Source organism: Diprion similis, chromosome 13 (genome assembly GCF_021155765.1).
Source record: "Diprion similis isolate iyDipSimi1 chromosome 13, iyDipSimi1.1, whole genome shotgun sequence".
Lineage (NCBI taxonomy): Eukaryota > Metazoa > Arthropoda > Insecta > Hymenoptera > Diprionidae > Diprion > Diprion similis.
Window position 1 is genome coordinate 5053154 of NC_060117.1, and position 24619 is coordinate 5077772.

The following is a 24619-nucleotide window of genomic DNA, read 5'->3' on the forward strand; positions in this document are numbered from 1 at the left end:
AATATAAAAGTGAAGCATATAGGTATATATAGGTACCTCAGGACTTTTGCAACTAATATTATGTATACCTATTCCCGATGTTTAATTTGTCTTTTATCTAATTGCACACTTTGACATCTAAGAATTGAATCTTTTCCACAATTTTTACAAAGCTTAAATTTTCAAACTGTTCTACAACGTAGCCGGATAATCCGTAAACACTTTAAATACTACAGATTCGGTGAAACAGAGCGAATGATTTCAGAGTGAAACAGTTTTCTGCAATTACCTACATCTGAATTGTAGAATCCCCTACGCATCTTCAGAGCTCCAAATTGTATGTCTGACAATGAATATCTTCGGTCGTCGAGTGATCATATTCTACACTAATCATGAAAAGCTTCCACTCATTGATGTTATCCTCAAAAATCCAATTGAATTTTTGTCTTCGAAATTTCATCTCAGGCTGAAAAATATATTTTATTTTCTCAACAGCCTTCAATGTCGTTATCGTGTTTGATCTTCAATTCTTACAACTCTTTTGGCCTAAAATTTGTCTATCACTTTTTGTAGACTTTTTATAGACATTTATCTATACAACTTCGTTTTTTGTTCCTGATATAAAATCGTGTCTAATACATCTTTAGACTTAATATTTGCCTATGAGACGTCCTTAAAATTAGACTATTTTTGAAAACGCGTTTTTTTTTTAAACATTCGAAAGAGGTGTTTATCCGGTTCAAATATAGTCTCTATAACGATTTATACAGTAAAAAAAAAAAGTATTTCAAGATATTTTTCGACTGACGATGTCATCTTTCAGAGGATAAAAAAAATGTTTGTCCTCCTTTTACCAAATAGTACCAATTGGTAAAAACGTTACTAGTCCGGTCAATTTAGACAAAAAAATAGGAGTGAGGTTACAAAAATTACCACCCAGCTGAAAATTGGTTATAACTCTTCCAACTATTTGAATCGTTATATCTCAGAAACGGTGGCTCTTAAGAAAAAAAGTATCTGGACATTTTTAATAGATAATTATTTGATCTACAATTTTTGTCTAAGCTAATTTTATGATAAAACTTATCGTTTTGCTGAAAATCGTGAAAAACCCGTTTTTGTGACCTTTAACCCCGTGTAAATTTTTTTCCATGTATCGGATCGATGAGGACTTTTTGGAATTCATTTATGATAGTGTTTTGAACGATCCTACCAATTTTCAGCTGGGTGGTAATTTTTTTAACCTTGCATATCTAAATTCACCGGATTATACACAAATTCAGGGTGTCCAGCAATATTAGAATTGAAAATTCCCGTATATTCCCGGTAATTTTTTTCAAAACTCCCGGATATTCAACACTCTGACTTTTTCATGTTTCTATATTTTATATATTATGAAAATTCTAAAATTCCAGTGAAATCCGGAGGTAAAATTTATCTTTAACAATTCGTTTTTCAACGGATAAATGTATAAACAGTAATTTCAGCTCGAATTCTCGGTTGCTGTGAGAAATTCCCATATAATTTCCGTATTTGTAAGGTCACTTTCAAATTCCCTTATAATACCCGGTTTTCCAGGAATTCCCGATTGCTGGACACCCTTTGGAATTGTCAATTCATTCATATCGTCGATTTCGCAATTTATCGCTTTTGAAAAGCCCGCCACTCTGTATCGTGTCTGCGCATGCTCCGTCGGTAAAATACGATTGGTAGACGGTCACGCGGTCCGTCATATGACAACAGCTAAGTTCGAGAGGCTAGTCAGGCGGTCCCTGCCTTCTGCTAGCTAAACGGAGCCAAGCGGCCACCTCAGTGATCCAAGTGCCAAGGTGTAGTGATGGGTTCTCTCAAAATGTTCGCCCTCGGGCTTCTGATCCTCGTAGAAATATCAGCGATAATCTGCAGCGACGTCGCACCCGTATTACTCTGCGGTGGAGCTGCAACTGACCATTCGAAGTCCTCAAATCCGCTCTTGAAAACGTCGCAGTCCGAGTTTGCCGAGATCCTAGCAAACAAAGTGGGCGGGTCCCATGATCCCATGGTAATTTTTGAAATGGAGAACCTCTGCGTCGAGGATCTAACTCAGAACAAGCAGCACCTGAGCGGATTAGGACCATGCGATTACGTGCCATCCGTCGAGGCTCCGCTTTCCATCCTGGAAGACCTCGAGGAGTACAATATATCCAGAGAGAAGCCAGAGGCCATAGAAGACGGTCAGGCATTCATCGTGTCGATTTCAGAGATATCGGCAGTCCCTGAGTTGTACAGAAACCTTCTCGCCGTGAATCCAAATCTGATCGCCGTTGTGACTGGTGCTTCGTGTAGCTACAGTCGATCGGAAAGAACTCGCCGAGCCGTTGCAGCGAAGGACGATACTGACGTGATCTTATTTTACGTTGATAGAATACTCTTTTATGCTAAAAGCGGGATTTCCGTCAAGGTGATAAATCCAGGAATGATTAATTAAATTGCTCGTTCTACAAGAGAGAACATGAAAATGTATTTTGTAACTAATTATTTGTTTGAATTTCAGTCCGGAAGTAGCAATTATACGTTAACTGGAAACCCAAGTAATTATTCGACCGTCGCAAATGGAACAACTGGAATTCGTCTCAATATGGCTTACGAAGAAGTGACGCTGAGCATACAATTCACCAAAAAACGAGCTGGATATTGGTACTTCGATTATGTCATATTCCAGAACGATACGGCGACTGAAACGTTGAGCAGTGATTCAGAGATATATTTTCCGACTGGTTTCTCTTATCATTGTTCTGTAGAATCTGTCTTTTACTACAACACGACGTATGTCAATATTACTAATATGCAGGTTCAAATTGACCCGACTTTAAGTAATAACAATACCGAAGTTGTGTTCAGCGATGGATACGACTGCGTCGGCTTTACCACGATTCCAATTTGGAGTGGAATTTTTGTCACTGCAATTATGGCTTTAATTATGATCTGGGGATTGACTATGATATTAGACATTCGTACGATGGATCGCTTCGACGATCCAAAGGGAAAAACTATCACGGTCGGAGCGGCCGAGTAAGAACATTTGCTTGAGTATTTTCTAAAATGTAAATAAAGATACTTGTTTGTGATTAAGTCGAATCAAGAACCAGAAAATCAATAAACAAAGAGCGTTTTCCTCATGTAAAGAAGGTGATTTCTTGATAGTCAAGTTGACGTCAAACACTGACGTAGAATATGCGTGCGAAAGGTGTTAAGAGTATGTCGAATATTGTACATTTTTAGTCCAATGGCAATATCTTGAGTTTTATTTTTAAATTTCGGTTTAGCTAGAACTTTTTTCTACGTCCGACGACCTTTTACTGCACAAAAAATGCTTCAATATTGTTGAATATATTCAAAAGTATATAATTCGATAATTTAATAGACTGCGATAGAATTTTTTTGATAATAAACTTTTCTTCCTACCAATATTGACGCAAATTAACTCAAAACCAGATATTCTTGGACGAAAGAAATGATACTTACAGGATTGATTGTCTTCGACTACTTTCTACTCAACGCCAGGGTTGAAAATCTAAAAATAAAACCTAAAGATTGCGCCATTCGGATGTATAGTTTAGTAGTAATCTTCAGTTCCGTAAAGATAAATTCGCATAAATAATGTACATGAATTGATCCTACATATAAAGTAATTTAGAAATGTAACGCATCGATGCTAGAGTTTTTTGGTACAACGGTGCCAAAGTGTCAGCATAGCCTAGTACCAACTCCATAATTTCCCTCATCCTTGTGCGAAATTTGTTGAATAAAATAGTAAGTTAATTGTGGTGGCGGTTCTTAGATGAAATGGAGAACTTTGTTCCGCCAGATAATAAGAGATAATACATAATGGTAAATAAGTTATTTCATTTCGCTGTCTTGTTCGATATCAGAACTCGACATGTTTATAGCTTTCAACCAACAGTTCAGGGCATAAATATGTAAAAAGATGCGACGCTGTGACTGTTAAGTCATTAGTCAAATCCAAGTGTCCCAAAAATATGTATAAAGTCGTTTTCTTGATTACTTATCTAATAGAATTTATTTGGCAACTGCCATATTATAGTCATATTATATATACTGGTATCAACATTCATTCCATCGTCACACCTAGAATTATATTTTACGCTATTAAGTGTGAAAATAAATTTCCCCTATATTGTATACGCATACTGTCGATTGTCCGATATCAATGAATAAATTAACGGTGTAGACCTTTAATTATTGGACCAATTTTATTTCTCAGTAAGAAAATCTTGTTCAGATCTTTACGTACGATAATAGAAAAGTATAAAAAAAAAAAAAAAATACACACATATATAAATATATGAATCGATTGCGGAAGTTCAAAAGTCTCATCACCTACTGTTTACGAGAAACATATGAATTGACTTTTGCGATTTGCTCAAATCGACGGCGATGTTCAAATACTCGAAAATTAATTCACGTACTTCTTGTAAACAATATTTTCTACGAGTTTAAAGTTTGTATAGACCTTCGGATTTTACTGCACGCCGTATCAAGAGACAAAGACGGCAGGTCAATATCAGTCTTAAACCATCACCTCAAATTTGGTGAGATATATTCTTACGTACACACCTACTTTGTGCAAGGAATCGTCACTATCATCTAAGCTTCGCATGCAGGTATCGGCAAACCATGGTAAATGAGAAAATACATAGAGTAAGAAGGAAGTTCTATGTCTTCGCCTGGATCTACTATTACTGGATTGAAGGGTGGTAATTTGCCATCCGGTTGCAGCATCAACGTTTGGTTATTCATTTTTATGAACCTGAAATTGGTGAGTACATTTTATAGTTTTTGATAATACGATACCTTCATTCAACTTTAAATATCAAATATTACCTCGATTGTAAGTGATCCGCTGTCAAAATATACAGATAGAATTTCAGTGATTTCATTGCCGCTGGATTACTCATTCTAATAGCAAGTTTCATTGGTTTATTACTCAGCTGGATACCATATTCAGTTATGGTGGGTACTCTATTGATAAGAGCACTTCTTGCCGTACAGTGCCGGTACAGTCTTAATGTCTTATTGTTCACATGGGGCGGACCCAAAACCCTTTCAGATACAAACTGTTTGTAGATGACGCTGACCCACCAATCTGGATTTGGAGTCAAGTCGGGTGCTACAAGCGCGTAATGACCGCCAAAAAATGACTGTCTTGTAACAACGTCAACTCCAGCCCAGGCGCTATATCCAAGCTTATCGAGCCACAAAAAACCAGCCACAAATCTGTCGGACAAGTTCGGCGCACCGCTTCCCCAAGCCGAGCTTGTTTCAGCTGTGGAGTAAATTTTGTATACAATATTCAGTAGGGTGATTTTTTTTTAACTACTATTTTTTTTTTTTCAGTCCCCATCGAAAATTTTGTTCTATATGTCGAACAAATAATTCGCCCAGGGCGTGAAAAGATTTCCCATATAAAATACAGGTGAATCGAAGCGTTTTTTTTTTCAAATCTCTACAACTCGGCGGAATTTTATGATATCACATTGATCTTGGTCGCAAATTACGCAGAATTGAACGATCTTCAAAAGTTTTTAGAACGGCGTAAGTGCAACTTACATTTGTGAGGTGGTACAGGGCACTAAAGTTGATTTTTACCCAAGCTTCTCCTTTTTTTGCTGTTATCTCCAAAATGATTAACTGTACCACAAAAATGTAAAGAATAACTTTGTTGGAAATTTGATTTCCTACAAGAAAGGTCCTTTAGACCAAAATGCTCAGATTGATATTTCTTGAGATATCGAAATTCAACTTACTTGACGTATAAAATTTTTATGTTCTATTGAATTAAACGTTTTAATCTAATATAACCAATAAACATTATGGTTTATTGAATCAAACGTTTTGAATAACTGATATTCCAATGGAATAGATCAAATGGATCCAATCGAATGGAAAAAAATCAAATTCCAATGCAAATTCAATAATTTAAAACGTTTGATTTGATAAACCATAAAAATTTTATACGACAAGAAGTTAAAGTTCGATATCTCAAGAAATATCAATCTGAGCAATCAGGTCTACAGGACCTTTTTTGTGGAAAATTGAATTTCCAACAAAGTTTTTCATCACATTTTTTTGGTAAAGTTGATCATTTCGGAGATAACAGCGAAAATCGGAGAATTTTGGGTAAAAATCAACTTTAGTGACCTGTATCATCTCACCAGTGTAAGTTGGACTCACGACGTTACAAACACTTTTGAAGATCGTTCAATTCCGCGTAAATTGCGACCAAGACCAATGTGATATCATAAAATTCCACTGAGTTGTAGAGATTTGAAAAAAAAAACGCTTCGATTCTCGTGTATTTTATATGGGAAATCTTTTCACGCCCTGAGCGAGTACTTAATATTAATATTAAGGACTATAACTTTTAGGGAATTTTTTGTTCGACATATAGAACAAAAGTTTTCGATGGTGACTGAAAAAAAAAAAAATAGTTGTTAAAAAAAAATCACCCTAATATTCAGCGTTCGTAAGCGTAAGAAAATGCATAACAGTTAAGACTAAAGTTGACGGTAAAACAGTTTTCAATTTTGTCAAACTTTTGATGAAGTTGAGCGAGTTGAAGATAAAAAAAATAAATAAAATGCTTACTGATTGCTAGTGGGCTAGAATTTTTTTTATACTCCTGATATTTTTCACTAGATTTCATCTAGTAAAATAACATGACCAACGTACAAAGCCAAACGCGAATATCGTAGTCCCCGATGAAGTCTGATAGCGAATGTATTTGGTTTACTAAATAATTGAAGGTGTTTGGATTGATAAAGTCTTCAACTGTCGCTATGTGACCATTCAAGTAGTACTGATGCCAGGAGAAGTAAGTCAAACTGTTATTAGCACGCTTCAAGAACTCTGCGCCGTACAGTTCACCCTGGTGATTCGCATCTCCTATGTGATTAACTTCAGGTCCGATCAGATTACTAGATTCGTATCCGTTGTCATCCAGAAGCTTTCTGAGGACCGTGTAATCCGATGCTAATTGGCTAGCTGTAACGGTTCTGTTAAATACATGGCGGAACGAGTTTGGCTCTGTAACAAATAATTAGAATTGACGCTTGTGCTCGGCGTGGCGGTAAAAGTTACTCCAAAAAAGACAAATTAAGTGTTTTGAAGAAGAAAATCTGTACATAGTTTAATTTTGCAGTTTTTCAATGTCGTAAAAAAACCTGAAGCAATATTCATATTGACGGAATAATATTTTCTTTTTTTCAGAATCGGAATATCAATTTCGAGTCGCTAACTAACCATTTCCCAACTGCCAATCCAATTCAATATTGTGCGCCTTGGCGAGTGAAATTATCTTCTTGGCATCTGAGTAATTCCAACTGCCGTCGGGCCGTCGGAGTAAAACATTTAAATCGAATATCATCCTGGCTCCACTTTCTTGAGCAAAACGGCTCAGAGATAAGAAATCTTTGTCAGTTATTGTGAAATTTGTGATATCCTCTCCGGTGATTGGATCAAAAATTTTGTCCACAGTCGATGGTAGCGTCTGTTTAAAAATCAAGCGTTGAGTTTTAATATCCTTATTTACTTCGATAGCAGGTCTGTAAACTGCGCTAAATTGAATTAAGGGGGGGGGGGGGTAAGGGTTTACACTTTCGAAAAATTGAATTTTTTTTTTTTTTTTTGTCTTATCTTATTGTTAAACATTTCAAGAATATATTCTCAAAATTTTAAGTCGATCTGAGCAAAACTCTTGAAGGGGTGAGGGTTTCAGCGTAAAAAAAATACACTTTTTTTGTGAATTTTTTTTGAAATTATGGATTGAGCAAATTTATTGAAACCTTTTGTACATTATTAAGCATACTTTTAACAATATTCTGTAATTTTTTCATTCAGAAATATTGCAAAACAAGCCGGTGACAGAGCTTTTTTTCTTCACTTTTTTAGCTCAATAAACTTTAAACGCGTTTTTCTCAAAACTACTTTTTCAAAGTCCGTGTTCACTGCCATTTATAAACTGCTCGACCGATTCATTCCAAACTTGGTACACATTTTCTACATATAAAATACCTCCCCTCAACGTTTAGTTAACATTTTTTTTTAACATTAAGGGAGTTTCCCACCCACAAAATGGCGGATTTTTTCGTGGAAAATGGCAGTTTACACTTTAGATGGCTACCAAAAATTTTTAAATGAAAAAAAAAAATAATCGTAGAACGTTGGGGGGAGGATTTGATAATACTTTGACTAAATTTTAATGGATTTTGACTTCAGATAATTTCCGACCGAGATATAGTGAACACCGCAAATTGTTTCCTTTCTAAGACGTTCTGGGGCAAGCTCTGTCACCGGCTTGTTTTGCAATATTTCTGCATGAAAAAATTACAGAATATTGTTAAAGGTATGCTTAATAATGTACAAAAGGTTTCAATGAATTTGCTCTATCCATAATTTCAAAAAAAATTCACAAAAAAAGTGTTTTTTTTTTTCACGCTGAAACCCTTACCCCCCCCCCCCCCCTCCCTAATTTAGATATAAATTTAAAATGACAAACTTTTCGACACATTTTTCATGCAAATGTTTCCAGGAAGAATCATGCAATTCTCTCGTTACTTTGGTAATAAATTCATTCATTTATCCTGCTGTGAGTTTTAGATTTAATAAAAGTACCTGATCAAAGAACAAGCAATCGGATGAAGTACCGCCCACTCTGACGTAAGCTGGGCTCAAATGACGTGCTAACATGACGAATCTTTGATCATTGATTGGTAATTTTTTCATGTTTCTTAACAAGGACGTATCCAATCCATAGGATAAATATCTAGTCGAAGTATCTCTGAGTACGAGTGGTCTCGTATTCAATTGGATTACTATTACATCCTCGACTCGCTGTAGGCTTAAGGCGAATAGATAGAAAGTGAAAAGGATAACAAAGAATCCCAGGACGTACCAACGAGTGCTTATATCTGAAAAGTGGTGAATACAGCGAGATTCAATATTTCACATCATAAACTGAAAGCAGGTTTAAAGTACAGTTGTTAAGAAAAAAATATATTTTTGATTAGCCGAAGAAGAATTAGATTTCTTTGAAAAAAAAAAAAAAAAAAAAAAAAAAAACTTCAACTACTTTGAAAACATACTTCGCCGTTTGAACTGAAATATTTCTGAAAACATTTGAACCATGTTTTTCATAATATTGTTATCAAAATATTCAAGAACAAAATACGTTTGAAAATATTTCAATTGAAAATTATTTGAAGAATATGGTTTAAAGGAATGTTTTCAATAAAATATTTAAGAAAGATTTGAATTAAACACTTTTCAAATATCTCTCTTTAGATTAAATACTCGGTAATGATAAAGTAGCTGGCATTTGAATTTCAACTAATCAGTGATGTATCTCATTGTTTGTAACTCTAGAACAAGCCAGAAATTAACTATACCGGGACCATCTCTAGAAACTATACAGCAACTGCGCATGCGCGAGTTTAAATCCGCCGTCCGTGCAGTCTGGCCACCCCGAATTTCAGCTGTCAACCTTTGTTTTTGTCGGCCATGTAGTTCATACGCTATTTTGAGGTTAGAGTGTCAAATAATCGAGGTAGTGACTCGCAAAGGCTTGGGAAGTATTTGTCATTGCGCCAGAAAGTTGATTCTTGAAAGAACGGTCGGAATTTAATGCTAATGCTCTTTTACAATTCGTCTTAATCGAGTGAAACAAGAAATCTGTTTAAATGTTTGGTGCTTGGAAGAAACAAAGCAGGTAAGTAGGGACAATTTATTCAATCATTTTCATTACTTCATACATTAAGAATAAAAATGACATTTTTTTCTATCAACAGACAATGCAGTAAGAATAATTGCATCTCTGCTATTCGCTGATATCTGCTCCCCCTATTCAATTCATGACACATGCAAACATTATCACTTCTTTTGTTGGTTGTTGGAAGAAGTTGTGGGTCTTACAGTTTCTTTTAATTTCATATCGCGTGCAACATATCTTTTAATCAACTTTGTCACTCTCTGGTAATTTCAGAAGGTAACATTAGATTTGATGATTCTTGATTGTTCAAGAAATTGGAATATCTTACCGTTAATAACACAACTGTGAATCTCTTTTTCTAGAATTTAGTTCAACAAAATTGTTGTTACGACTACAGAAAATTACCCAATAATTATTCGAGTTCATTTTGTGAATTTTCAGCAATGTTCGATTAAATAAATGAAAGGAACCTAATACTAAAATCAAAATATTTCATTTACTGGAATAATTTCTGAATTTCATGTTGGTGCAGTTCGAAACAAAGAAAATCTATTCCGAAGAGTAAAACTGAGGAACATTCTGTGACCCAATTTGAAAATAGACATTTTCAAAATGTACCTCAGTATCACAATTACCTTTCAGGATAACCATGTTTTAAAGAAATGTTCAGATCAATAATATGAAGATATTAACTTATCAAATTCAAGATTCTAGCCCTTGTTCCTTTGAAACAAATGAATACCTAATTTTGAACGAAGTTCATGAAAACATTTTCTCAAATAATCTCCTACTTGCTGTTATTTAAGAACAATAGACTCAAACCTAAATCCAATAAAGTATCTTCTTCATAGTGCTCGGAACATCATCCGGTAACATGAATATGCGGAAGGAATTCCTATGTCGCTGAAACCGTTATAAAATTCCTTGTTTTCAACTTGTGCCACTAGATAACTTTTGCGTTGCGAGTTCCATTTCCAATCTCAGGATGAGATTTTTTTGTTTCGGACAGTGTTAATATGGGATGCAGAAGTAATTGTAATAAATGTAGATTCACAAACTTTCAGTCTAAGTGAAGGACCATGGTAAGAGTGTAAAATTGAATCTGGTTTCAAGCTATCGAGAAGTTACCGGATAACTCCCTGATAGAGATTCATAATAAAAAAGTTAGCCAGCAAGTAAATCCTACTGTAGACCAAGTGATCATTTGTAACGTGTACTAGTAAGTGAATGCATTCTGTAGACGTTGCTGGAGTTGAACGAGACTGAAGCATGGATGATAGCTGCAACTAGCTAGTCAGATGATACCGTCAATTAATATTGGCTTCAAAGATATTTTCTACTGAAGTTATCCAACATTGTTAGATTGAGATTGGTTCAATTTACCTATCAAAACTCATTCGTAGAATCTGATTCAAGACTTGAAACACTATTCATCTGAATTGAATACCAAGAGAGTAAGAAATAAAATATCAAAACTAAAAAGAATAAAATTTGAAAAGAAATGCGAGCTAATAATACCGCTTGGATTACAATGGTGCACGGAATGATTCCTCGGCAAAATTAATTAGTAGCAACTGTTGAAAAACAAACTTATTACTATTGGCTCGATCAATCTAAAATGATCGAATATTTAGAAATCATGATCTGTGGCGTGTCGTGCTCTTTAGTTTTGTCTCAACTGATGTTCAGAAGGTGGCGACGACCTGAAGAAATTCCCTTGGGTATCTGTTGCCTGATGAAACAACGGAACAATCAGGGTCGATGGTTGGAATGGTGGCACCAATCGAGAAATCAGGGTCCTTGCCATCAACGTTTGGACCATTAGGTAAGGTATGATTTTCCTCCCATTAACCACACTTGAAACTTTGAGCCTACCAAAAAAGACGAATTTTATCATTAAATACACGTGAAAATATTGTCATATGCAAAGATCACAGAATCAGAAATTTACTTACACGCTTCGATGCCTGACAACTTTAGTCCCACTTCGATGATGGATTGTTTCCTATCTGAAAATATTAGAAGGTATCATGATCAGTTAGGAGCTTCTAATATTTTTGGACACAACTGATTTGTAAAAAATTGCATGAAAAATGAACGTTATTGTAACTCATTGCCATGTGACATCAACTGACTCCACGTTCGAAAATTACAATCACGAGTTACCGATCGTTGGATATCGTTTCAGGTGATGCGTTTGTAAGTTCCATTTATTGACTTTGAATTGTTAATTTTTCTTATAGTCCATATTTTCCCGAAATCAACAAAATTCATCGAATCGCGAATGTCACATCATGCTCGCGAGGTTATCAAAATTTGTTTATCCGAACCGCTGAACACGCGGTAATTAAACGTCGCCGTTCTCATCGCGGAACCATTTCCATGTTTTCCCACGTAATGATAAGGAAGGATATCGATTTCTTAAACTGAAAGTCAGAAACAGATCACCACGTGGTATTTAGCCAGACAATAGTACGTATCATAATTCTGTGCATACTGAAAAACACCCGCGAGGGCGCGAAAATCACGCAGCTACCACAATCTGATTGGATGAGACCAACGTCGCGACCGATATCAGCCAATCAAATCATCTATCTGTAAAGTTTCCCAACTTCTCCACCCGCGAATATAAACTCTCCCGCGCGCGTAAACTGGCCACTTTGCAAAAAGATTGCACGTGGTGAACCTCGTGTTTGATAAGTATCGTAATCCTTTTGTGAAGTTTTTTACAGGTTGAAAATGCCTAATTACAAGTTTTCTGTTCAAGAAAAAGTGGAGCTGGTGAAGCATCACCATCAAGGACTGACGTACCGGGAAAATAGAGATCATTTCGCGGCTGCCCACCCGGATCGACCGATACCGTCCATCGCGACAATCAGGAACATGGTCCTGAAGTTTGAGCAAACTGGGAGTGTCGACGAGAGGACGAAGAAAGTGGTCCAGCCAAACCGGCAACTAAGTTGGGATACCAAGCTGGACATCTGCTTGACCATCGAAGAGGATCCCTTCAAGCCAACCAGCCATGTTGCACAGGAGCTTGAGATTTCCAAGGCGTCGGTCAGAAGAGTGCTGCGTGAAGCTAAGTACAAATCGTACAAGTTTCAAGTACATCACGAACTCTTGGTTGGTGATGGCGATAATCGTCTTCGCTTCAGCCAAGAGATGATGGAACGTCTGAATGCAGATGAGGGCTTGTTGAGTCGCATTTGTTTCTCCGATGAAAGTACGGTGATACTTCTCGGAAAACCCAACAGGCAGAACACCAGAGCCTGGTGCCGAAGCAACCCTCGTCTGTTCATTCAGGCCGGCACGCAGTACCCGTTGAAGCTCAACGTCTGGCTCGGCGCCATTGGTAATCGGCTGATCGGGCCATTTTTCATCGATGGGAACCTCAACGGTGAAAAGTATCTTCGGTTACTTAGGGACCACATCGTACCAGCTCTTAGGCTGATTGAAGAAATCGTGAGTGTACCTTATCGTGTGAGGGGGGCCTTTTTATTAGCAGACTCCCTGTGATTTTGAAATAAATACTTGTTATGCTTACTAAAAGTAACGTGTCTTTTTCTGTATTTTAGGGCGAACCTGTTTGGTTTCAGCAGGATGGAGCCCCGGCTCACTTTACACGAGCCGTCCGGGATTACCTCGACCAAGAGTTCCCTGGACGTTGGATCGGTAGAGGAAGCCCGGAGGTGGAATGGCCAGCTCGTTCCCCTGATCTCGCCCCTCTGGACTATGGCTTGTGGGGCCATTTGAAAAATGTTCTCTATGCACAAGGTAGAATTGAAGGCCTTGCAGCACTGCAAGCCAGAATTTTGGACATTCTGCAGAACCTGTCGCCAGATGTTATATCGAACACAACAAATGCATTTTACGATCGGCTCGGTTACTGCGCTGCAGCTGCTGGAGGGCATTTTGAGCATTTATTGAAAGGGAACCAGTGGCCAGATGATCATGGGTGATCAGTAGGGAAGTTGAGATTGGTCTCCTTGAGTTGTAGGACGATTGTCCGGTAAGTTATCGTTTTGTTTACTTTTTCCTTCAATAATACGAGTTAGACTGTAAAATTGACTGCTGTTCTTTTTCTGTTTTTGGATGTCTGGTCAACCCTTCTTTGTTAACTGAACATCGACTGTGGTACATTGGAGTTGCGTAAACTTTGTCAACTATTCAACGGAGTCAGCGAGGATTTTTTTAGGGTATTGCATCAGGTACGTCTACTGTGACTTGCTACTTTTTGTACTCCTAAGCTTTGTGTTCAAGATACCCAATTTTTTTTTATTTCTCGTTACTGATTTTATTTATTTATTTCATGTTTATCGGTACGGATTACTGGCTTCGGGACCACTGCACTGTAACAAATCTACTCCGGAGGCACCTTCTACTGAGATTCAACGATCCATTTATTTTTATCACGGAAGTGAAGATTGGTCTCCTTGAGCTATGGGATGATTGTCCTGTACGTTATTGCGTTGTTTCCTAATTTTTCTTTAGTAACATGAGTTACACTGTGAAATTAACTGTTGTCCTTTTTATCTTTTCGTACTTGGATGTCTGGTGAACTCTTCTTTGTTAACGGAACATCGACTGTTGTACAATGGACTTGCATAAACTTTGTCAACTATTCAACGGAGTCTTTGAGGGTTTTTGAGGGTATTAGGACATTTGTCAAGTACGTTTGCTGTGATCGCTAACTTTTTGTGCTCCTAAACTTTGTGTTTACAATCAATAATTAATTTTTATTCCTTGTTACTGATTTAATTACTCATTTCATGTTCATCGGCACTGATAACTGGTTTCTGGAGTACTGCACTGTAAGAAATCTACTCCGGAGCTACCTTCTACTGGGTTTCAACAATGTACTTATTATTAATTTTATGTGAATAAAGAATCTTTTTGAGATAAACAATATTTTCACTTACCTGCCTCAGTTTGTCTAGACTCCCACTCGTTGATGACGTTTCACATTTTATTTCAGATTTCTTCAATAAATAACTAACCCAATTTCTGCAGCTTTTGATATTTGTTTCTCCATTCGAGCCTTTATTATGTCGATTGAATATCTTCGAATATCGACGACGGTATTGTTGAATGACACTATTCTTAGACAATTCTCGCGAAATAGGAATAAATATTAACATAACCTCAATCCGCTACTTTAGGCGCGAGAGATTCACAGCCTTGTCATATTTTTTGTATGTTGGTCCCCTTGGTTTGCTGACGAAAATTACGCCGCGGGGCAATTTCGCTGACCAATGAGATTGAATTATTTGGCGCATGCGCAGTTGCTGTTTAGTTTCTAGAGATGGTCTCGGTATATGTTTCAATGGAATGTTTTTAATTACTGAAATTTGTTTCATTAAACATTTCCATGAGATTATTATCTGTAATCACTGGTACAATATACTTGAATAAACTCTACTGTAAAGCGTATACCGAGACCATCTCTAGAAACTAAACAGCAACTGCGCATGCGCCAAATAATTCAATCTCATTGGTCAGCGAAATTGCCCCGCGGCGTAATTTTCGTCAGCAAACCAAGGGGACCAACATACAAAAAATATGACAAGGCTGTGAATCTCTCGCGCCTAAAGTAGCGGATTGAGGTTATGTTAATATTTATTCCTATTTCGCGAGAATTGTCTAAGAATAGTGTCATTCAACAATACCGTCGTCGATATTCGAAGATATTCAATCGACATAATAAAGGCTCGAATGGAGAAACAAATATCAAAAGCTGCAGAAATTGGGTTAGTTATTTATTGAAGAAATCTGAAATAAAATGTGAAACGTCATCAACGAGTGGGAGTCTAGACAAACTGAGGCAGGTAAGTGAAAATATTGTTTATCTCAAAAAGATTCTTTATTCACATAAAATTAATAATAAGTACATTGTTGAAACCCAGTAGAAGGTAGCTCCGGAGTAGATTTCTTACAGTGCAGTACTCCAGAAACCAGTTATCAGTGCCGATGAACATGAAATGAGTAATTAAATCAGTAACAAGGAATAAAAATTAATTATTGATTGTAAACACAAAGTTTAGGAGCACAAAAAGTTAGCGATCACAGCAAACGTACTTGACAAATGTCCTAATACCCTCAAAAACCCTCAAAGACTCCGTTGAATAGTTGACAAAGTTTATGCAAGTCCATTGTACAACAGTCGATGTTCCGTTAACAAAGAAGAGTTCACCAGACATCCAAGTACGAAAAGATAAAAAGGACAACAGTTAATTTCACAGTGTAACTCATGTTACTAAAGAAAAATTAGGAAACAACGCAATAACGTACAGGACAATCATCCCATAGCTCAAGGAGACCAATCTTCACTTCCGTGATAAAAATAAATGGATCGTTGAATCTCAGTAGAAGGTGCCTCCGGAGTAGATTTGTTACAGTGCAGTGGTCCCGAAGCCAGTAATCCGTACCGATAAACATGAAATAAATAAATAAAATCAGTAACGAGAAATAAAAAAAAATTGGGTATCTTGAACACAAAGCTTAGGAGTACAAAAAGTAGCAAGTCACAGTAGACGTACCTGATGCAATACCCTAAAAAAATCCTCGCTGACTCCGTTGAATAGTTGACAAAGTTTACGCAACTCCAATGTACCACAGTCGATGTTCAGTTAACAAAGAAGGGTTGACCAGACATCCAAAAACAGAAAAAGAACAGCAGTCAATTTTACAGTCTAACTCGTATTATTGAAGGAAAAAGTAAACAAAACGATAACTTACCGGACAATCGTCCTACAACTCAAGGAGACCAATCTCAACTTCCCTACTGATCACCCATGATCATCTGGCCACTGGTTCCCTTTCAATAAATGCTCAAAATGCCCTCCAGCAGCTGCAGCGCAGTAACCGAGCCGATCGTAAAATGCATTTGTTGTGTTCGATATAACATCTGGCGACAGGTTCTGCAGAATGTCCAAAATTCTGGCTTGCAGTGCTGCAAGGCCTTCAATTCTACCTTGTGCATAGAGAACATTTTTCAAATGGCCCCACAAGCCATAGTCCAGAGGGGCGAGATCAGGGGAACGAGCTGGCCATTCCACCTCCGGGCTTCCTCTACCGATCCAACGTCCAGGGAACTCTTGGTCGAGGTAATCCCGGACGGCTCGTGTAAAGTGAGCCGGGGCTCCATCCTGCTGAAACCAAACAGGTTCGCCCTAAAATACAGAAAAAGACACGTTACTTTTAGTAAGCATAACAAGTATTTATTTCAAAATCACAGGGAGTCTGCTAATAAAAAGGCCCCCCTCACACGATAAGGTACACTCACGATTTCTTCAATCAGCCTAAGAGCTGGTACGATGTGGTCCCTAAGTAACCGAAGATACTTTTCACCGTTGAGGTTCCCATCGATGAAAAATGGCCCGATCAGCCGATTACCAATGGCGCCGAGCCAGACGTTGAGCTTCAACGGGTACTGCGTGCCGGCCTGAATGAACAGACGAGGGTTGCTTCGGCACCAGGCTCTGGTGTTCTGCCTGTTGGGTTTTCCGAGAAGTATCACCGTACTTTCATCGGAGAAACAAATGCGACTCAACAAGCCCTCATCTGCATTCAGACGTTCCATCATCTCTTGGCTGAAGCGAAGACGATTATCGCCATCACCAACCAAGAGTTCGTGATGTACTTGAAACTTGTACGATTTGTACTTAGCTTCACGCAGCACTCTTCTGACCGACGCCTTGGAAATCTCAAGCTCCTGTGCAACATGGCTGGTTGGCTTGAAGGGATCCTCTTCGATGGTCAAGCAGATGTCCAGCTTGGTATCCCAACTTAGTTGCCGGTTTGGCTGGACCACTTTCTTCGTCCTCTCGTCGACACTCCCAGTTTGCTCAAACTTCAGGACCATGTTCCTGATTGTCGCGATGGACGGTATCGGTCGATCCGGGTGGGCAGCCGCGAAATGATCTCTATTTTCCCGGTACGTCAGTCCTTGATGGTGATGCTTCACCAGCTCCACTTTTTCTTGAACAGAAAACTTGTAATTAGGCATTTTCAACCTGTAAAAAACTTCACAAAAGGATTACGATACTTATCAAACACGAGGTTCACCACGTGCAATCTTTTTGCAAAGTGGCCAGTTTACGCGCGCGGGAGAGTTTATATTCGCGGGTGGAGAAGTTGGGAAACTTTACAGATAGATGATTTGATTGGCTGATATCGGTCGCGACGTTGGTCTCATCCAATCAGATTGTGGTAGCTGCGTGATTTTCGCGCCCTCGCGGGTGTTTTTCAGTATGCACAGAATTATGATACGTACTATTGTCTGGCTAAATACCACGTGGTGATCTGTTTCTGACTTTCAGTTTAAGAAATCGATATCCTTCCTTATCATTACGTGGGAAAACATGGAAATGGTTCCGCGATGAGAACGGCGACGTTTAATTACCGCGTGTTCAGCGGTTCGGATAAACAAATTTTGATAACCTCGCGAGCATGATGTGACATTCGCGATTCGATGAATTTTGTTGATTTCGGGAAAATATGGACTATAAGAAAAATTAACAATTCAAAGTCAATAAATGGAACTTACAAACGCATCACCTGAAACGATATCCAACGATCGGTAACTCGTGATTGTAATTTTCGAACGTGGAGTCAGTTGATGTCACATGGCAATGAGTTACAATAACGTTCATTTTTCATGCAATTTTTTACAAATCAGTTGTGTCCAAAAATATTAGAAGCTCCTAACTGATCATGATACCTTCTAATATTTTCAGATAGGAAACAATCCATCATCGAAGTGGGACTAAAGTTGTCAGGCATCGAAGCGTGTAAGTAAATTTCTGATTCTGTGATCTTTGCATATGACAATATTTTCACGTGTATTTAATGATAAAATTCGTCTTTTTTGGTAGGCTCAAAGTTTCAAGTGTGGTTAATGGGAGGAAAATCATACCTTACCTAATGGTCCAAACGTTGATGGCAAGGACCCTGATTTCTCGATTGGTGCCACCATTCCAACCATCGACCCTGATTGTTCCGTTGTTTCATCAGGCAACAGATACCCAAGGGAATTTCTTCAGGTCGTCGCCACCTTCTGAACATCAGTTGAGACAAAACTAAAGAGCACGACACGCCACAGATCATGATTTCTAAATATTCGATCATTTTAGATTGATCGAGCCAATAGTAATAAGTTTGTTTTTCAACAGTTGCTACTAATTAATTTTGCCGAGGAATCATTCCGTGCACCATTGTAATCCAAGCGGTATTATTAGCTCGCATTTCTTTTCAAATTTTATTCTTTTTAGTTTTGATATTTTATTTCTTACTCTCTTGGTATTCAATTCAGATGAATAGTGTTTCAAGTCTTGAATCAGATTCTACGAATGAGTTTTGATAGGTAAATTGAACCAATCTCAATCTAACAATGTTGGATAACTTCAGTAGAAAATATCTTTGAAGCCAATATTAATTGACGGTATCATCTGACTAGCTAGTTGCAGCTATCATCCATGCTTCAGTCTCGTTCAACTCCAGCAACGTCTACAGAATGCATTCACTTACTAGTACACGTTACAAATGATCACTTGGTCTACAGTAGGATTTACTTGCTGGCTAACTTTTTTATTATGAATCTCTATCAGGGAGTTATCCGGTAACTTCTCGATAGCTTGAAACCAGATTCAATTTTACACTCTTACCATGGTCCTTCACTTAGACTGAAAGTTTGTGAATCTACATTTATTACAATTACTTCTGCATCCCATATTAACACTGTCCGAAACAAAAAAATCTCATCCTGAGATTGGAAATGGAACTCGCAACGCAAAAGTTATCTAGTGGCACAAGTTGAAAACAAGGAATTTTATAACGGTTTCAGCGACATAGGAATTCCTTCCGCATATTCATGTTACCGGATGATGTTCCGAGCACTATGAAGAAGATACTTTATTGGATTTAGGTTTGAGTCTATTGTTCTTAAATAACAGCAAGTAGGAGATTATTTGAGAAAATGTTTTCATGAACTTCGTTCAAAATTAGGTATTCATTTGTTTCAAAGGAACAAGGGCTAGAATCTTGAATTTGATAAGTTAATATCTTCATATTATTGATCTGAACATTTCTTTAAAACATGGTTATCCTGAAAGGTAATTGTGATACTGAGGTACATTTTGAAAATGTCTATTTTCAAATTGGGTCACAGAATGTTCCTCAGTTTTACTCTTCGGAATAGATTTTCTTTGTTTCGAACTGCACCAACATGAAATTCAGAAATTATTCCAGTAAATGAAATATTTTGATTTTAGTATTAGGTTCCTTTCATTTATTTAATCGAACATTGCTGAAAATTCACAAAATGAACTCGAATAATTATTGGGTAATTTTCTGTAGTCGTAACAACAATTTTGTTGAACTAAATTCTAGAAAAAGAGATTCACAGTTGTGTTATTAACGGTAAGATATTCCAATTTCTTGAACAATCAAGAATCATCAAATCTAATGTTACCTTCTGAAATTACCAGAGAGTGACAAAGTTGATTAAAAGATATGTTGCACGCGATATGAAATTAAAAGAAACTGTAAGACCCACAACTTCTTCCAACAACCAACAAAAGAAGTGATAATGTTTGCATGTGTCATGAATTGAATAGGGGGAGCAGATATCAGCGAATAGCAGAGATGCAATTATTCTTACTGCATTGTCTGTTGATAGAAAAAAATGTCATTTTTATTCTTAATGTATGAAGTAATGAAAATGATTGAATAAATTGTCCCTACTTACCTGCTTTGTTTCTTCCAAGCACCAAACATTTAAACAGATTTCTTGTTTCACTCGATTAAGACGAATTGTAAAAGAGCATTAGCATTAAATTCCGACCGTTCTTTCAAGAATCAACTTTCTGGCGCAATGACAAATACTTCCCAAGCCTTTGCGAGTCACTACCTCGATTATTTGACACTCTAACCTCAAAATAGCGTATGAACTACATGGCCGACAAAAACAAAGGTTGACAGCTGAAATTCGGGGTGGCCAGACTGCACGGACGGCGGATTTAAACTCGCGCATGCGCAGTTGCTGTATAGTTTCTAGAGATGGTCCCGGTATATCCCGAGTAGGGTGTTGTTTACTAACATGATATCTTGATTGGTCTATTGTACTCAGGCTTAAATTATGTATTAGGGTGATTCAAAATATAAATATAAATTTTTTTTTATGCGGAAACAGGCTTTAAAGTTTCATTTAGGTATAAAAGTAAGCCTGTAAGAATTTGAGCTCTTAATATTAATATTAAGATGCTCCTCGTCGCACTTTTCTATTTTCTATAAGAATAAGACGGAAAAAATGGATTTTGCTCTTTCTGATTTTTATGACTAGCCAACGACGCGTCGTACAGAAAATTCATAGACATATTTTGGTAGAAAATTGAACGCTCTAGAAAAAAGATCTCTTGTCATTTTTTGATAAATCTACTCTTTCAAAAGTTATCTAGGGGTCAAAAATTGACCACGTATAACTTTTGAAAGATTAGATTTATCAAAAAATGACAGTAGACTTTTGTAGAGCGTTCAATTCCCAACAAAACTGTATTCATGAATTTTCTGCATAACGCGTCGTTAGCTAGTTATCGAAACTGGAAGTAGCGAAAACCATTTTTTCCGTGTTATTCTTATGAATAAAATTTGACCCTTATAACTTTTGAAAGGGTAGATTCATCAAAAAATGACACGAGACTTTTTTTGTAGAACGTTCAATTTCCTACAAAAATGTGTCTGTAAATTTTCTGTACGACACGTGTTTGGCTATTTATAAAAATCAGAAGAAGCAAAATCCATTTTTCCCCGTGTTATTCTTATGGAAAATAGAAAAGTGCGATGCGGAGTATCTTAATATTAATATCAAGAGTTCAAATTTTTACAGGCTTACTTCGATACAAAATAAAAATTTTGATTGGTCTACTGCAGTCGGGCTTAAATTAGGTATAAGCATCAGTAAATTGATCATAGTGAAGTTGGTAACGTTATCGAAAAACCGTTATTTCGGTATTTTGAAATTGCCTGAAATTCGATAAACGTTAATAAAACAAAACACACTCGTATTCGAAATCTTAGTTCTTTAAAAAGTCATTGTAAAGTTAAGAAAATAAGAATCTTTTCCCCAATATTTCGTTACTTAAAGAACTAATAAAATATTACGAACAAACGAGAAAAAAAAAAAAAAAAAAAAAAAAACTCCAATCAATTTCCCTTTGTCGCAGAGATACAGAAATAGTAATTTTGCAACATCAAACGGTAAAAGACGTCGTTGATCTGTCCAGTATTTTCAACATGATAAACAACAAAAGGATCTAACAATAAGATATACTCTGAAATAAAATATCAGTTTTCGCTATCTTCGAAAGCTTGACACAACAGGAAGTTAATTTCCTACTTTCATACCGCAGACAGACAAAATCGGTATAATTCTTATTCTATCTAAGTAGATTTGATAATTCAAGATTGCATACCTCTCCGCGGATTAATTGCATAAAATTCGTTTATATTTCGGTACTGCAAATCTTTCCCTGATTTTTTGTTCCCGATATATTTCATTTTGACTGCCTTTTTTTATTCTTCACTCGCCAGCGTATGATACGAGCAACGACACTGCAGCTGTGCAGCACGAAGTTGTCGCTATCTTCTAAACTTCAAACTCCAACCGCTCTAAGCTGTTCCAAACACGGCGATATCCAAGCTTCGACTGAACAGATTGAAAATTGTTACCTTCCGACAACGTGCGGCTGGAATTTCATGAGCGGCAAAAACGTAGCAGCAGCGGCAACAGCATCCTGATTGGTCGACTAACCTAACCTAACTTTAATATTTCCCACCATTCAGATGATGGATTAACCTAACCTAACCTTAGTCAACCAATCAGATTGCTTGGAAACGCTGGAAACGATGTTCGCTGCTCATGAAATCGTTCAAAGTTGGTCCGAGCGATCAGTGATCAACTGGCAGGGGCGTAACTAGGTACTTAGGGGCTATAAGAATAGAAGAAAATGAATGAAGTTAATTATTTTTTTTTTCATGGATGAAAAATTAAAAATATGTGTAAAAAAAAAAAACTTGGAGAAATTAATTTCAAGAATTTTAAATTTTTTATTAAATTTTTAAAAATTAATAATTATAAAAACCAAAATTAATTGAAAATATCTCTTGCCAATATTAGTTTTTAGATTTTTATCTTACTAACGGAGATAAAGATATATTGAAATTGAGCAATTGTTTTTGTTTTCTCCGGGTTATTGATTTTTAATAAAAAAAATTATATTATTCGTAAGTAGAATATTTTGATACACGATGTAATGGAATTTGAATTGGAAACAATAGAAAATCCAGTGATATTTCGATAATTCACGAATTTTTCGAATTATTCGAAAATTTTCGAATTATTTGATTCGATTCGATTCGAACGATATTCGCACACCCCTGATATTTTTCTGAAGAATTCATCTGAAATTAAAGTACGAAAACGAAAGAGCGAAACATTAATTAATTTTTTTTCTTCCTGCCTTAGGGGCCCTGGGCCATTACGTTTGAAGGTGTGAGAAATTGCTGACGAGTGAAAATTCTCTATTATTGCCCTTCTATTTTCACATTTTTCTACAATTTTATTCCCACTCGGTTAAATTATACATACATACACGACTAGCGTCTAGTATGGGCAATCGGCTTTAGAGTAACGGAAGAATAGTGAAAAATTAAAATTTATACAAGCTTCATATTTCTACTTTAAAATCGATCTATGCAATTGAATTAATACCTATCGCTGCATAGCATTGTCAATCTATTTTTTGAAAAAACTTAATATGTACTTGAGGTAGCATCGTTTTTGGTCGTGTTTTGAAACGGCATGTTATTCCTTGAATACATCGATTTAAGTGCGAAGCAGAGATGAATGGACTTTGTACTATTCATAGAAACATAAGAAACGCAAGGCAAAAAAGAGATAATCTTCAGACAGTTTCCGTTGGTCTTACTTCTTTATAATAATGAAAGTTTGAATAGCTTTTCGATTGGCAATTCGACCAATTATTTAGCCAGATGTGGCATTGATTAGAAAAATTGTGTGAAATTTGACCCAGGATATGCAAACTTTGACAATAAAATTTTACTTATAATAATGCTAACAATATACTTAATATATTCGTTTATAACATGTATCGTACTTCAATATCTTTTTTTTTTTTTCCACTTCGAATAATGCTTCAGAGTTTTTTGTATTAAATGAAATTTACGTTAAAATTTCATTCGAATTTCGAAACGGACTTGATTTTTATAATATGTACAATTTGAATCTTTATTCATATGTATATACATGATATAGATACATCTTATAGGTATAGTGAATATCTTGGTGTTGCGAAAATATTACAACAAAATCACAAGTCTTTAATCTAGAACGAATAATGATTCGTGAGGATTTCGTTTCACTTTTCATTTTTCAATAATTTTGCATTCAGCGTTACTTTAAGACTACATCAAACTTCTGGATATAATATTCAATCATTGCTATCCAGAAATGGAAAGCGATCTGTAAAGACGAACTAGTGTGATTAAAGGTATCAATAATATAGTAATATTGAACGAGGATGATTATACGATAACAAGAAGTTTGATGTTGCCAGTTCGACAACGTCGGATACAAAACACATTTATAAGTTCGGGGTAAAAATTGTGATCTATACAACAAAAAAAAAAAAAAAAAAAAAAAAAACCTATCACTTCGGTTGTCGTGAAAAATTTCATCTTCTACCTTGTTAATATAATCTTCATCAGCATCTCCTATTTATTTATTTTTTCTTATCACCCTCTTCTCATTCTCAAGAACTAACAAAATATACAATAAAACTTTGAATAATTAAAAACATT

At 36.4% G+C, this 24619-nt stretch overlaps 2 protein-coding genes across 2 annotated transcripts; one reads left to right on the forward strand and one right to left on the reverse strand.

Moving 5' to 3' along the window:
• Positions 1-1732: 1732 nt before the first annotated feature.
• Positions 1733-4218, forward strand: LOC124413879 (V-type proton ATPase subunit S1-like). The gene is made up of 2 exons (XM_046894667.1): positions 1733-2419; positions 2513-4218. The coding sequence occupies exons 1-2, from the start codon at positions 1817-1819 to the stop codon at positions 3032-3034; spliced, it is 1125 nt and encodes a 374-aa protein (XP_046750623.1). The 5' UTR covers positions 1733-1816; the 3' UTR covers positions 3035-4218.
• LOC124413877 (heparanase-like) lies at positions 3092-22422 on the reverse strand. Its single transcript, XM_046894664.1, has 6 exons — positions 22213-22422; positions 8653-8948; positions 7282-7528; positions 6712-7065; positions 4864-5305; positions 3092-4789 (listed from the first exon to the last, which is right to left on the reverse strand). The coding sequence occupies exons 1-6, from the start codon at positions 22295-22297 to the stop codon at positions 4627-4629; spliced, it is 1587 nt and encodes a 528-aa protein (XP_046750620.1). The 5' UTR covers positions 22298-22422; the 3' UTR covers positions 3092-4626.
• Between the last annotated feature and the right edge of the window lie 2197 nt (positions 22423-24619).